The 15,694-nt window shown below is 40.6% G+C and overlaps 1 protein-coding gene across 1 annotated transcript in view; it reads left to right on the top strand.

Moving 5' to 3' along the window:
- The window catches only part of CIT (citron rho-interacting serine/threonine kinase), a 168,948-nt gene that overhangs the window by 27,889 nt on the left and 125,365 nt on the right, over positions 1–15,694 (top strand). Inside the window, 4 exon segments of the mRNA XM_079943395.1 lie at positions 3,930–4,072; positions 4,971–5,064; positions 11,033–11,236; positions 12,676–12,829. Of these exon segments, the coding sequence (XP_079799521.1) occupies positions 3,930–4,072; positions 4,971–5,064; positions 11,033–11,236; positions 12,676–12,829 (595 nt within the window).

Here is a 15,694-nt window from a genome sequence, read left to right as displayed (position 1 = left end):
TGTGTTTTATCCATTTAAAAAAAGTGCTTCCCCAGGTGATTCTGGTGTACACGCAGTTTTGAGAAGCTCTGCCCTAGAGGACTTGCCAGTTTTCTTGGGTTAGGAGCCACATTTCTGGGGGGAACATTGCCTCCCTGGGCATCTCTGAATAGTAAAAAATCAGGCATGGAGTCATTTTGGGGGGCAAATCCAAATGCTGTGAATGGACTGTCTGGCACAGCCTGGGTGGTGACTTTGGTCTAATTTGTTCGTCAGTTCTGCTGACCCCGGTCTTTGGTTTACAGCGTGTCATCTGGTATGAAGACTTGAGAACTCTTGCTTTGTGACTTGATGATGCTTTTGGAGCCTCTTTTTTTTTTTTTTAAATGAAGTCTAGTTGATTTACAATGTCGTGCTAATTTCTGCTGTACAGCAGTGATTCAGTTATACATATATATATATATTCTTTTTTTCATATTCTTTTCCATTACGATTTATCATAAGATATTGAATGTAGTTCCCTGTGCCATACAGTAGGACCTTGTTGTTTATCCATTCTAAATTTAAAAGCTTACATCTGCTCACCCCAACCTCCCACTCCATCCTTCCCCCAACCCGCTCGGCAACTACCAGTCTGTACTCTATGTTTGTGATTCTGTTTCTGTTGCGTAGATAGGTTTATTTGTGTCACATTTTAGATTCCACGTATAAGTGATATCATGTGGTATTTGTCTTTTTCTGACTTACTTCACTTGGTATGATAATCTGTAGTTGCATCCATGTTGCTGCAAATGGCATTATTTCGTTCTTTTTTTATGGCTGAGTAGGATTCCATTGTATTTATATACCACACCTTCTTTGTCCATTTATCTGTTGACAGACATTTAGCTTGTTTCCATATCTTGGCTGTTGTGAATAGTGTTGCTATGAACATGGGGTGCGTGTATCTTTTTGAATTAGAGTTTTGTCCAGGTATATGCCAAGGAGTGGGATTGCTGGATCATATGGCAGCTCTATTTTCAGTTTTCTGAGGAGCCTTCCTACTGTTTTCCATAGTGGCTGCACCAACTTACATTCCCACCAGCAGTGTAGAAGGATTCCCTTTTCTGGAGGCTCTTGATTTGGTACCGTTTTTGAAAGTGCAAAAGTGTTTTCTGAAAGTGTCCAAGTCCTGGTTCTTGATTATTTCTTTAGCCTCAACAGCAAGATCGATGAAACTTGGCTTGACCACACACAAGCTATCTTCCCTTGGGCTCCATTCATCCCAGGATGAGTGACTGTACCCCGGTAAGATAGTTTGGGAATGGGGTAACATCTTGGGGCAGCCAAATTTACCCAGTAAATGCCCAAACTAAATTCTCCTAATGTACGGTTGGAATTTGCAGTATGGTAATCTAGAATCTTGTTGGTGGGTCAAGTCTGATTAGGTTCTTTGATAAGGAGGTTTGTCGTTTAGTACATCTTTCTTGACCTCATGTTGCAGAGCATGCTGCCTAGCAGCTGTTGTCATTTTTCTTGCTTATTGACGAGCGCTTTTGAAGAAATGGAAAATTGTTTGACCAGTCAAAATTGTTTGACTAATCTAGTTTGGGTGGGGATTTTCAGCTTAGGAATTTGGATCTTCTGAATAGGAGCAGAGAATATGTATCTTTTTGCCTTTCGAAGAGATGGCTTTGATTTTCTGAACTATTTTTCACGAGTCATTACAAATAGAATCTTCAGGAGTCACCGCTAAGTGTTAAATAGTGGTCCATTCGTGAGCTCTTAAAAGTGGCCAGCAGTTGCTACATGCTTGACTTTCTCAGCCTTAAACTCGCAAGCCGTTCTATTTTTTTCACATCTTTAATAGAGCCCGATTAGAAAATTTATAACTGCAACGTGTCGTCATAAATATGCATTGTTCTTATTATATTTTAAGACATTTTGGTTCTAAAAGCATGAGTACTTCCGTTATTATGTGTGAATTTTCTTTGTGTGTGTGGATATTTAAGACCTTTTTAATGACAATATATATTTAAAACAGACGTAAAAAATTAGCATTCACCCGTGTACCCAGGGCCTGTGGAGAACCAGGCTGGGACACGTGGGTGAGCTACAGGCAGCCAGGTGCCTCCTGCTGGCTCTTTGAGGACCGGCACGAGCAGCTTACGTCTGCCAAGACTTTGGGGAAAATAAAGTCTGCATGTCAGCTGCCGCCCCTTCTCAGTGCTGCTGTTCTTGTTAGTTCATAAATCAGTTTTTTTTCCCAGCAGTTGCAGTGCAAATGGAACCTTAGATCAAATTGTCCAGTATCTGCTTGAGTATCTGCTACGTGTAAGATGCCAGGTGACGAGGGGCTCTTGGGGAAGGCATGCAAGTCACTGGCCCCTCCCAGGGTCCCCGGTGTGGGGTTGACCTGGTGCTAGGCAGAGTCTTTACTGGACCAGCCTGGGGCCTCTGGGGACGTGTGCAGATGCTCTATATCTTACTTGACTAGAACTTTCTTCTAATTCTGGACTGAAAGCAAACAGAAGTTTGGAGGAGGATGAAGAGAATTCACATCCCAGAGTTGGCTTCTGGAATGCAGTGGTTTGTGAGATTTAGTGTTTTTTTTTTTTTAAAAGACTTTTATTTGAATCTTGCCTCTTTCCAGAAAGGGTTTGAGACAGCTTAAAATAAAAGACATTTAAAGTGTGGCTATGAGCCACACTTTAAAATGGGAAATCAGAGCAAAGGACAGGAGGGGTTGACGCGGATGCAGACACGGTCAAAATGGGTCCCCATCTTCTCCCAGCCAGAGCAGAGAGGATGGTGCCGTGAATTCAGGGAAAGGAAAGGACTCGAACAGCAGTGGAGGATCTCGTGGCCGCCAGGCACAGCATTGCGAGGGACTCAGTCTTATCCCCATTTTACAGAGGACAAAACTGAGAGGCAGAGAGGTGAAGTCACCGGGCTGAGGTTTGAAGCCTCTTGGGCAGATGAGCCTCCAAGCCTCGTGTCGACTCAGGAATGTCACCCCCGGTTATCATCAGACGGAGGAAGGATTTCAGTTTCTTGGGGTGGAAGACTTTCTTTTGCTAATCAAACATTTTCCCTGAGGCTGTACTTTATATTCTTCCAGGTTTTTTCCCTTAAGTATATACTAACAAATGTAATATATGTTTTTTTAATCACAAAAAAGTTTTACTGTATCCTCTTTAGGGCATCACTATATATCATCATAGATGGCTTTCCATGGCAGAATGAATAGATCGAGTCCATTCATTTTTAGTATCTGCCTCTTGTCCCATAGTTTAGATAAATCATATTTTAGCAGTCTCTTAGTAATGGCTGTTTGGGTGATTTCCAGGGTTTCTTTTTCCCATGTTACAAACAGTGCTTCATTGAATCTCTTTATCTGTCTATCTCCAAACTATTGTAAGTTCCTGTAAAATAAATCATCGGAAGCAGAATTACTGGTTCAGAGGGTATATGTTCACACTTAAAATTTTTAACAGAGATGGTCAGGTTGCCTTCCACACTGTTTAAGGAAGAGATTGTATCATGTTTATTGCCCATCTCCTGTATTCTGCTGGGTGCTGAGGGAAATGCAGAAAGGATGCAAGAGGATTTCTTGCTCTCCAGGAATTTCTGTCTATGCTATGTACCTAATCCCAGGGAATGTCTGGGGTGTCTCCTTGGGTGGGTGGGTGAGTGGGTAGATTTAATTCAACTTTTCAAGCTTGCCTTGCAAACATTGCACATGGCGTTTAGGATTCATCTTTCATTGTATTGATTCTCTTGGGTAACGGGTGTAACTTCCTTAGGGCAGGGACCTTGTCCTACATGACTTACAGTATGTCTCATGCATCTTCATTGCTTTGTGGAGACATTGTAATTATAACATGTCAGGTAGTATTCGAGGATCCAATTGAGAACATTCCCCCTTTTTTGGCTGTATGAAGAATTAATAACTTTGGCATTCTATACAGGTCATGGAATATCAGCCTGGAGGGGATTTGCTGTCACTTTTGAACAGATATGAGGACCAATTAGATGAAAATATGATTCAGTTTTACCTAGCTGAACTCATTTTGGCTGTTCACAGCGTTCATCAGATGGGATATGTACATCGGTAAGTGAGGCTCTCTGGTAGTTGACTGGGGATTTGTCTGTATCACCTAAGAGTTCCTAAAATAGAGTGAATGATTTCAGCATGAAAATAATGCTTCATCCAATTTTTAGCCCATCTTCACCATAATTTACTGAAAGCAAATTTTCCAAAATGGCAGATGTTTCAGCTTACCCATTCAACAGGGAAATAGATCTAAAATTGTGACATTCTCATGTTTGCTGGTAGGATCTGTCAATGCACCTAATAAGACTGGGAACTCTTGCATGGGTTCTCTGGGTGCTGTGGTAGAAAACTGAATTTGATTTGTGCAAGGAGGCAGCATGCCCCGGAGGAACAGAAGTGTGTGTAGTTGTACTTCTGACCTTGCCCGTTAGTAATTGACAAAGGTGTGCCCCCGCATCCTCGGTTGAAAAGTGTTTCTTTACATCTTCACTCAGCTCGTGTTTTACGAGCATCTGAGAATGTTGTGGGAATGGAATGATGGTTAGACCAGGAACCGCAAAATCCTGAATAGCGTCTCAGTTTTTCCATTGACTAGCCACATGGCCTTGGGCACATCCCCTAGCTTTTTGTGGCCTTAGCTCTCCTGAGGTAAAATGTGTGTCTCGAGGAGAAATAATCCATCTAATAACATTTATTTTGTTCCCTTTCCTTCTCTGCCTCCCTTCTCCTTCCTCCCTCTCTTTCTCCCCTCCTTCCCTTCTATTCTTTCTCTCTCATTCTTTTACTTAAATTTGTTTTGCAAAATGCTTATTATGTATGTCCATCAGTAGGGAGGTCTGTATGGCAAAACCACAGGCACTACGATTCTTGGCTGAAGGAAGATCCTAGGTTAGCAGTTGCTTGATGATTGTCATGGAGAAGATAACACTAATTTGTGGCCTTGATTTTCTTACAGAGACATCAAGCCCGAGAACATCCTCATTGACCGAATGGGACACATCAAGCTGGTGGATTTTGGATCAGCTGCTAAAATGAACTCAAATAAGATGGTAACAAAATAGAATAAGATAACTTAATAGAGCTTATACTACAAAGTGTTCTGAGGTCCTCATAAATTTGGAAAACATGGGATAAAGTTGAGTGACATTCTGGAGCCCTCGTCTGTCAGTGTGTGAAATGATTTCTCTGCAGGGTGGGTGGGGATGGGGACACAGCGATTTTCCAGACTTACTTGATCTGGTACCCTTTTATGTAAAATACCTGTTAATACCCTACAAAACATTTTTAGGAACATTCTTATAGTTTGGATTAAAAGATGGGAAAATGCTTATTTTGTTTTTCCCTTCTTTTTCCTTGCTTGTTAATAGATTGTCTTCTGTTACATTTTCTTTTTCACTTTAAATATTTTGGTGAAATGTAACCTAATTTATCTCAAATCCTCTATTTCCTATGCAATGAAATTGAAAGTAATCACCAGAGAATTTGAACCAAGCATTAAGCATTAAGAACCAAGTACTCAAAATGTCGATTCTAAATCCTGGACCTTTGGTAAAAATTAAGCTGTATTCCATGTGCTAATAGGAAGGCAAGAGGGTAGCTATTGAGGTCAAGAGTGAGAATACTTTAGGAAAAAGATAAAGTAAAAGAAAATTAGAATTTAGAAACCTAATAAAGTTGGTACATACTAAAATGTAAATTTTCAGGTCAACTATGCAAAAAAATGGTATGTCTAAGAAAAAATTGACTTAGATTTTAAGACTAACTTCCCAACTGAATCACTTGGTGATCTGGACAAATCCTTAGAAACTTCGGCTTTTATTCTTCATCTAGAAAATACTGGGTCTAGTTAAAATGCAGAAATGAAGAGGTGAGGGGTGGCTGCTCTTCAGAATGCCTCCTGGGTCTGAGAGTTTAGTCCTTATGAAGGGCAATATATAAAATTTCCTTTTTTTCCCTCAAGTTCCTTGGAGGAAAGGTGGGTATTATTATGTTGATGCGAGGAAAAGGATCCGGGTTTTGTTAACTGTTTGCATTCCAGGGTTTGGCCTCCCTGTTCTGTAGATCTGAGGCCCACTTGACATAACTTCCTTCAGGTTCAGGCTCTTGGAAAAACAGGCTGCTTACCTTGTCTGAGGTCAGGGTTTTTCCACCTTAGCACTGGTTGTTTTTTATCCCCCCCCCCCTCAGATTATGTGCTTATAATCTATTACACTTGATCATTACGTTAATAATTAGATTAGAGTATCAAAGAATTTTATGTTTTAAAAGTTATGTACAATTCAGAAACAGGCATGAGGGCTTCCCTGGTGACGCAGTGGTTAAGAATCCGCCTGCCAGTGCAGGGGACACGGGCTCGAGCCCTGGTCCGGGAAGTTCCCATATGACACAGAGCAACTAAGCCCGTGCGCCACAACTACTGAGCCTGCGCTTTAGAGCCAGCGAGCCACAACTACTGAGCCTGCTCTCTAGAGCCCGTGAGCCACAACTACTGAAGCCCGTGTGCCTAGAGCCCATGCTCCACAACAAGAGAAGCCACTGCAATGAGAAATCCGCACACCACAACCAAGAGTAGCCCCCGCTCGCCACAGCTAGAGAAAGCCCACGCGCAGCAACGAGGACCCAATGCAGACCAAAAAAAAAAAAAAAAAAAAAAGAAGAAACAGGCATGAAAAATTAGGTATTCAATTTAGTGGAATGAAGTACAGAAAAAAAGTTAAATCATGCAAAATTTTATCATCTGGGATTCAAAAACCTATACCTTGCATTAATGACCTTAATAAAATCAGGCATCTAGAAATACAATGAAGCCTAGATATGTAGTCAGCACCTCTGACATTTTGGTCTAGCGAATTCTTTGTTGGGGGTGGTGCTGTCCTGTGTATTGTAGGATGTATAGCTGCATCCCTGGTGTCTACCCACCGGATGCCAGTGACACCCTCTCCTCCAGTTGTGGCAACCAAAATGTCTCCAGACATTGCCCAGTGTTCCCTGGGGGACAGAATCACCCCTGGTGGAGAACCTCAGCCGTGGACTGAGAAGCATCAGAAGGCTTATCACTTCGAGCTGGCAATGTGTGTTTGCGATAAGAAAACCTACTGAGAAAACTCCGTTATGATCCAGAGTCACTGCTTGGGAAATAAATGGGAATAAAGAGTAAGGTCCTATCTCTGCATCTGGAATCGCTGTCTTCAGAGCCCTCAGTGGAGAGACAGGACTCCTCTTCATTTTAAATGTCTATTTTTCAGTGCTGCAAACTGCCCTTTCCAATTCTGCGAGCGGTAGCAACACTCCCTTCAGGCGGGGAGCCTCCGGAGGCACTCAGGTTTATTTGCCGCTCGATGGTCAAGGAGATAATGGCCCTCAGTCCTACACACTTGAGAATGTTGTAGCTCCTCTCCTCTTAGAGAATAGCCTCCCCAGAACTTTGTGCTCTTAGGGCCAGAATGTGACAAGCAGATGAGAAGGAATTTTTAGCACTGCTTTAAGTGCAAAGGCCCTTTTGTTATAAAAGATCAACAATTTGCAATCTAGATCAAGTATGGATACAGAATTATACTTTTTTTTTTTGTATTTTTGATCAGCGATGGTGGGTGAACCGTGTTTCCTTTAAATAGAATGTTTTATAGGTCTAAAGTAGGTTTTAAAAGTTTTTTTTTAGTACTCAAAATATACTATGTAAAATATAGTTCACACTTGCTGAAATTGTTGTATGTTACCTGAAATCCATTCATCCTTTTCCCTACCACCTGCCACATATGGTCATTGTACTTTGGATATTTGTGAATCTTAGATCTGTTGAGTTTCCCATCTTCCATTGTCTTTATATTTAAGCTTTTTAGCCAGAATGTTGCTTGGGAGTATTTTCATTATGTTCCTCCAGGTGGACCATACTGCCTGGAAGTTTGGGTGTTGAGCAGGGATGTCACCCACTTCACCTTATTAGAATCTCAGAGAATGGCAAACAGCTAACAGTTCCAGTCTGTCTCACTCAGCCCTTGTGAAAACAGTTGTAAGGAGATTATAAATAAAGAGCATTATATAGCATGTTAAGAGATAATCACTACCCATTTAGCAGTTGGAAACCCATAGGAGATAGCCCTTTTTGAGATTTATGGAGGAGTGAAAAGATTTTATTACTTTTCCATGAGAGGAACAACAGCGAGAATATTTTTTCTGGCTGCTTCTGCAGGTGTATGTTTACCCTGGGCAGCTAGAGGAGTAAAGTTAGGTTTGAAACAGTTTTACGTATAAGCATTTTTACAGGAAGGGAATTGGGAGGAGGAAGACTGTTTTTCTTACCTTCTTCTCCATCTGCTTTCTGCTTGTAAAAGAAACTGCTGGGTTAATCCCTTCCTTCCCTCCTTTCTTTTCTTTTCAACCCTCTGTCTCTCGAAAATGTCACAGACTCTTCTGTCTCCTAGTCATTTTATTGTTGTCTCCTCCTGAACTGGTATATTTTCTTCCCTGTCAATACAGGGAAAATTAAAGTTCAGTAAAACTGGGGCCTTGTCAGATGGTTATACGGCAGTCAGGCTGCGCTCCTAGTACACGGTCCCACTTTTAATATCTCAGAGTAGCTGGCTGTGAATTGCCACCAGAGGATAGTGAAAGGATCTTGCAAAATCCTTATCAAGATGTGTCAGATTACATGTTGAACAGGTTTAATGTACTTGGAGGTCAGTAACTAATGGAAACTTAGGAGCCATTAATTTTCATTAAAAGTCTTTGTTAATTGATATTAATTACTGTGGTAGGAGAAGTACAGAAAGCAAGCTAGGGAATTTTTTTTTTTAATTTTGGAAATTTACAAAATTGTTAGACATAAATGTGTATAATCACATACCTGTTATGGGGCAAAAACAGTTGCAGAGTTATCCAACTCTTTGGTAAGTCTAACCATTAGTTTGAAAATGAGGCATTGACAGTTTATACCTTTTGCTGGGTCGTGCTGATCAACATGACCCAGTCAACTTCCTTTCAATTCTTTGGTTGTGAGTAAGTGACCAAGCCCTGGGAGCTGCCATCTCCTAAGGATATTCAGGAGAACTGAATTATCCCCAAACAGTCTAGTGTGATGATAAAATAAAATCTAATACATAGAAATGATGAATATTTGAGGATTGTGTATTAATGGTTTTGCAAAATAGGCATAAAGGGTAAGCATTTAATCAACTATACAGTGGCATTACCAATACCTAGTCAAACCAAGATGTAACAGTTTTTCTTCTCGTTTTGATATTTTAAAGATATTGTAAAACAACTATACCCCAATTTAAAAAAAAATATTTATTTCTAGTTGTCAGCATTCAGGATTTTTTTTTTCCCCCCAAATCTTGTAATTTAATCTCAGTTCTGTGCTGAGCTCATTAACACACACACATTAAAAGACAGAAGTCTTGGCTCAAGCTTCCCGAAATCAAGGCCTCCCCTTGACCAAAGCTACACTCATTTCCTCAAGCTTAAGGTGTCCTGTCTTAGACCAAATATTTTCTCCTCTCTCCTCACTTTAGTCCCTCAGCACAGGCCTGTGGGTTTCTTGGGTGGCGTGACCATCTAACTTTCCCAGGCATGTGTTTGCAGTGGAAGCCCTATTGCTCAAAGTGATGGCTGACTGGTGTCAAGAATAACAGTATCACACTGCTTTCTGGGTTTAGGGTTTGAAAAAAGCCTGGGATGGGCCTGAGGGAAGGGGTGAAAAGAGAGGGAGTAGGGACAATGATTTTGTTTCCTATAACAATGGGTCTTTGAGGCAGAGGAATAGACCAGATTAAAGTTTCGGGCTGGAAGAGCTTGGGTCTTTGTCACTGGGGAAAGGAGACCTCTTAGCATCTTCTCTAAACATTGACTTTCCTCTCAATCTCCATTCAAAGCAAAGCAAAGCAAATTGACGTTCTTGATATAAAGCCCAGCCTTAAAGGTATGTGGCCATACCTATAAAATCTCTCAGCTCACTCAGGGGCAATTAACACCCTTTAATGGGGAGAGAGTTCTTTTGCACCATGTAGCTGCTGCTGTGAGAGAAGCCTTTTTAGATGTAGGGTTATTGGACAACTGGTCAACCCAATATGTGACTAACATCAGGCCCTCTCTGTTTTGATGAGGAATAAGGTTAGAGAGGTGATCCTTAGACTTCAAATTTCATGATTCAATAAAACTTCAAGACAATTTTGAAGACCGAAAGTTTGCCAGCTTACTAGGTTGCCTAGGAAGGAGTGGGGGTGAGGGGCAGAAAACATACCCTTTTCATCTGCATCATTTCAAGAAACAAAGTATGTTTAAACACTAAACCAGTCAGAAGGACAAATTCTCAGAAATAAGAACAGTTCTTTAAGTGGAATATATTAGCTTTATAAAAAGACCTCGTACATTGTCCTGATATTTCTTTGCCAAGATCAGGTGCTTCGGTACCATAGGATTGGAGGGTTCTGGGTCTCTGAACAGTGGGGAGGGAACCACAGAAACGGGATTTCGGGGTGAGGAAAATGAACTCATTAACATTTGACCTCTGGTAGAAATTATTTATCATGTCTTGCCCTGCGGGTGGGCCGAATAGGAATGTTGACTCCAAATATTTAAACTTGAGATATAACACATGCTTGCAGTATTGTGTTGCCAGCTAGCTGCCAGTTTTTCAATCATGAGTAGATCTTTTAGATTCATCTTTACATGTTGTTATCATTTTACTGTTTTCATACGTAAGAGAAGTTCTGTCATATCAGTAAGATGTATCAGGAACGACATCTTCCTTTGTAGGCATATACCCAACTCTCATTTGTGTAACTAAATGTATGTATCATCAACAACCCTGGGCCCTTTGCCTTTGGATTATATTATGTGTTTTTTTTTTTTTTTTTTAAAGTTAGTGAATCATTTGCTTTTCCTGATGCTGTGCCACTTGACAGAAAGTTCAAGTGCCTGGGAGAATAGTAATCAGTGGCAAATCAGCTTATGTCTGTTGGTAATCCATTTGAGGATAATTGAAAATTTGCTGTGTTCATTTTATTTATGGGTTTCCAGGTGAATGCCAAACTCCCAGTTGGGACCCCAGATTACATGGCCCCTGAAGTGTTGACCGTCCTGAATGGGGATGGAAGAGGTGCCTATGGCCTAGACTGTGATTGGTGGTCAGTGGGAGTTATTGCTTATGAGATGGTTTATGGAAGGTCCCCATTCACTGAGGGAACCTCAGCCAGAACCTTCAGTAACATCATGAATTTCCAGGTAAAGAGCCATTATTAGATTTTGAAGTAATATTGAGAAATGTCGTTTAAAATTGTGCGAATGAAAGTTTATAATGTAAACCAGCAGTTCTGGATAATAACAACTACTTTATATAGCATTTTACGCCAAAAGCGGTTCTAAATGCTTTATTAATTGTATTATATTGACTCTCAGCTGCCAGTAATTATAAGCTTATGCCATCATTTTATGTACCATTAAAAAAGAAAAACTGCTGCCCATTAATCTAGGATATTTCATTGATTTCAGTGTTGTCAAATGTGAATAAAATGGGAGTCTTAAAATTTGTGAAATATAGTTCATTAACTTGGTGAATCCTCAAACAATCCTGTGAGGTAGATGATATTATTATTTTCATTTTACAGATGAGGAAGCCAAAGCACAGAGTGGTTAAGTAACTTGCCCAAAATAGCACAGGCAGTCTGGCTTTGAAATCCATGTTCTTATATGCAATACTGCTTAGTACTGCTGGCTGTCAAACATGGTAGTAAAAGTCAAAGACATGGATTAGAAATACAGTAATAGATACATAAAGTAGAATTAAACCTATTTTCTAATAACTGTATTTGTCACTATAGTAAGCCCATTTCTTAAGGATATGATGAATATCTATGTTTTAGTTTCAACCAAAAGGAAAAAGAATGTATTTCACAGGTTTTTATATATCATCCAATTTCTTCCTGGGATGCTTAATGCATATTTTTCTATGTATAGTACACTTTCTGTATGCTTAATACATACATACATTATTTGTTATTCCGGAGTCTACTCCTGAGTTAAAGTTTCCCCTGAGATGATGCTTGGGGCTCATTTGTTTCCTTCATTTCCATCCATTCATTCAGTAACGAGTGAATCGCACTAGGCACTGTTAGGTGTTAGGTACCAGGTTTGCAGTTATGGGCAAGAAGGAGAAAGGCCCTCTCGGCCTTCTTTCTCCATCATCACACAAATCAAAATACACCGTGTATGTGCAAAAGCAGAACACGGGGAGCACGCAGGAGGGAGTGAGTGATAGGGTGGGAGAGGGAGGCCGGGAGGTAGGCAGGGAAGAGGGGCTGAGGTTGGGGAGGGCCTTCTGGGCAGAGAGGGCAGAGTGATTTGTTCAGACAGCTTTAAATAGCTCATTGTTGTTGGTTGGCAAACAGCGAGGTGGGGAGTGTAGCTAGATGAGATGGGAGACGGTACAGGGATCAAGTTATGAAGGGTATTGAACCCTTGCAAGGGAGCTAGGCCTATTGATATGAATAGGCTGTTTATTTTGGGAACATGTCTTTGGTCCCAAGTTAAGAGGGCATAAAACTTCCTTCTTAAAAAAAAAAAAGAAAGAAACTTGCGTATACGAGAATTACTTTTTTAACTTGGAGACGTGAGAAGCTGAATTTGCTAAGGGAATAATAATTATTATTTTTTTTTTGAAATAGCGGTTTTTGAAGTTTCCAGATGATCCCAAAGTTAGCAGTGAATTACTTGATCTGATCCAAAGTTTGTTGTGTGGCCAGAAAGAGAGACTGAAGTTTGAAGGCCTTTGCTGTCATCCTTTCTTCTCTAAAATCGACTGGAGTGACATTCGAAACTGTAAGTAGAGTCGTGTTCCTTCAATTCCAGTGTTGGGATTAAGAAACGCTTAAGAATGATCTGAAATTACTCTGGCCCACAGAAGCTGGTATAAATTATATAAGTAAGGGTTTTAATTACTTATAGGAGTAGAAAAGGGTAATGATGTAGCTGTCTTTAGTAATAAGTCTTCTTTAACATTGTTGGCACAGAACTGGGTCACTTAAACAAACTCTGTGTTTGTGTGGCCTTTGGATTATTACCCCTCAGTACATTAGAGGTACAGATTGATAGAGAGTGAAGGTTGTCACTTGGTTTGACAGAATTTCTTCCCAGAAGAAGAGTGGACCTAACTATTTCGTTCACAAGAATAGGAAAAAGACTCAGATTAGGCAAAGTGCCAGGGTTGCTCTGCTAATGGCCAAGCCTGCCCTAAAGCCATGAATGCCTTGCTGTGTTCGTTTGTTTCCCTCTAAAATATTTGTCTTTGCTCGCAAGCATGTAAAACCTATAATGCATATGCACAGTGGATTCATTCATACATCGCCTTGTTATCCATTAGTGCAAACTAAATTCATTAAAAACAAAGACCTGATTTATTATCAACAAATGCAAAATGCTTGGTGTTTTACAAATTAGTGGTTTTTTTTCAACCTTTTTATTCTTGGATGTGTTGTTGATTGAATGTGATCTAATGAACTGACCCAGTGATTAGTGTAGATTAGGGTCTGCAGGAAAGCAGTTGGCCTGGTTGAGTGTTTGATTTTTAGTGATTTCCCTCCTGATAGGGAAATGGAATCCATTTCTAGGTGTCAAAACCAGGCTTCTAGTTGGAGCTGTATTGTAATTATAACCTCTTGTACCTTCAGCTGGAATGTATGAGTTGGGTTAACAGGCAGTATTGTCCATTTTGATGGTTTCTCTGACCCCCTGCCAAAATATTTAAGTAGGCTGTATTTCCATAAATTGCTCTTGGCATTTTTTTTTCTTCCGTGAGCGACATCACTGTATTTTTCAAATCTTTAGGCACCAACCCCCACATCTCCAAGGTTCAGAGCTTTTAACCAGCAATACGTTTTTTGTTTTTTCTGGCTGCGCCGAGTGGCTTGTGGGATATTCGTTATATCCTGACCAGGGATTGAACCTGCACCCTCAACAGGGAAAGCACCAAGTCCTACAGGACCACAGGACCGTCAGGGAATTCCGAAATTCCCGCAGCAATATGTTTTCAGTGTGGTCTTCCTTTTTTGCTTTTGGAAAGATTTGAAACAGTTTCTTTTTGATGCTGCTCAGATACTTAATCTTTTCTGGCATTACCTTATCTCTGTAATCTTGAATAAGAAAGTTCATTTTTTTATGCCTGCCCTTGCCGATGGTGTCTAATAATGTATCTTCACTCTAGTAAGTCAGTGAACGGTGATTAATTACACAGGTAACTTTATTCTGTATTTTGGTAAACCTTGATGATGTTTTTGGTATCATGTCAGAATTCTCCGATTTCGTTCTAGTCTTTTCCTCTCAGGCTGTTTATTGGTTTTAGGCTTGTTGGGCTTACGAGGGTAAGTACTGTTCTGTAAATTATAATACATAGTGCCCAGGGAGGATATGTGTTGGCGCAGAGCGTGGCCCCTGCTGTCCATCATGAGGCCCATCTTGTGGAAGGTCGTGGTTATCACTGGGATGAGATGACTCTGGGATGGGTCACTGCAGTCTTGGTCATCTTCACACTTGTTGCCTCCACACTTGACTCACCATGTCTCCTGTGGTCCTGCTTAATGTTTCCGTATCCTGATAAATATCCACTTAGTTTTTCCTTATCTTTAACACGTGTTTCTCCCCCTCCTACACCCAGTTCATATGAGGGAATTCTCATCCAGCTGAATCCTGATTCTTTTTTTAAACTTGTTTTTTAAAATAAAAATTGTGGGCTTCCCTGGTGGCGCAGTGGTTGAGAGTCGCCTGCCGATGCAGGGGACGCGGGTTCGTGTCCCGGTCTGGGAAGATCCCACATGCCGCGGAGCCATGGCCGCTGAGCCTGTGCGTCCGGAGCCTGTGCTCCACAATGGGAGAGGCCACAACAGTGAGAGGCCCGTGTACAGCAAAAACAAAAAACAAAAACCAAAAAAAACAAAAAAATAAAAATTGTATATATTTAAGGTGCACGACATAGTGATTTGATATACATATGTAATGGTGGAATGATTACTACAGTGAAGCTAATTAACATAGTTTCCTCCCTCCCTCCCTCCTTCTCTCTCTCTCTTTCCCTCCTTCTCTCTCTCTCTCTTTCCCTCCCTCCCTTTCTTTTTTCTTTCTTTTATGAGAGAGCACCTGAAATCTGCTCTCTTAACAAATTTTCAGTATTCACTACAGTATTATTAAGTGTAGTCATCACACTGTACATTAGATCTCTAGGACTTGTTCATCCTACATCACTCCAACTTTGTACTCTTTGACCAGAATCTCCCCATTTCCCCCACCTCCCCACCCCAGTAACCATCTTTCTACTCTGTGCTTCTATGTATTCGACTTTTTTAGATTCCACATATGAGTGAGATCATGTAGTTTTTTTCTTTCCATGTCTGTCATATTGCCCTTTGCACCGTGACCTCCAGGTTCATCCATATTGTTGCAAATGGCAGGATTTCCTTCTTTTTTTTAAGACTGAGTAATATTCCATCACACATATGTAAATAATCCATTTGTCCACTGATGGACACTTAGGTTGTTTCCATATCTTGGCTACTGTGAATAATGCTGTCATGAACGTGAGAGCACAGATAGCTCTTTGAAGTACTGATTTCATTTTCTTTGGGTGTATACCCAGAAGACGGATTCCTGGATCACATGATAGTTCTATTTTTAGTTCTCTGAGCAACGTCTATA

The sequence above is a fragment of the Stenella coeruleoalba genome (assembly GCF_951394435.1).
Source record: "Stenella coeruleoalba genome assembly, chromosome: 14".
NCBI lineage: Eukaryota > Metazoa > Chordata > Mammalia > Artiodactyla > Delphinidae > Stenella > Stenella coeruleoalba.
The sequence above is the reverse complement of the archived record's forward strand: the minus strand, read 5'-3'. Positions and strand labels throughout refer to the sequence as shown.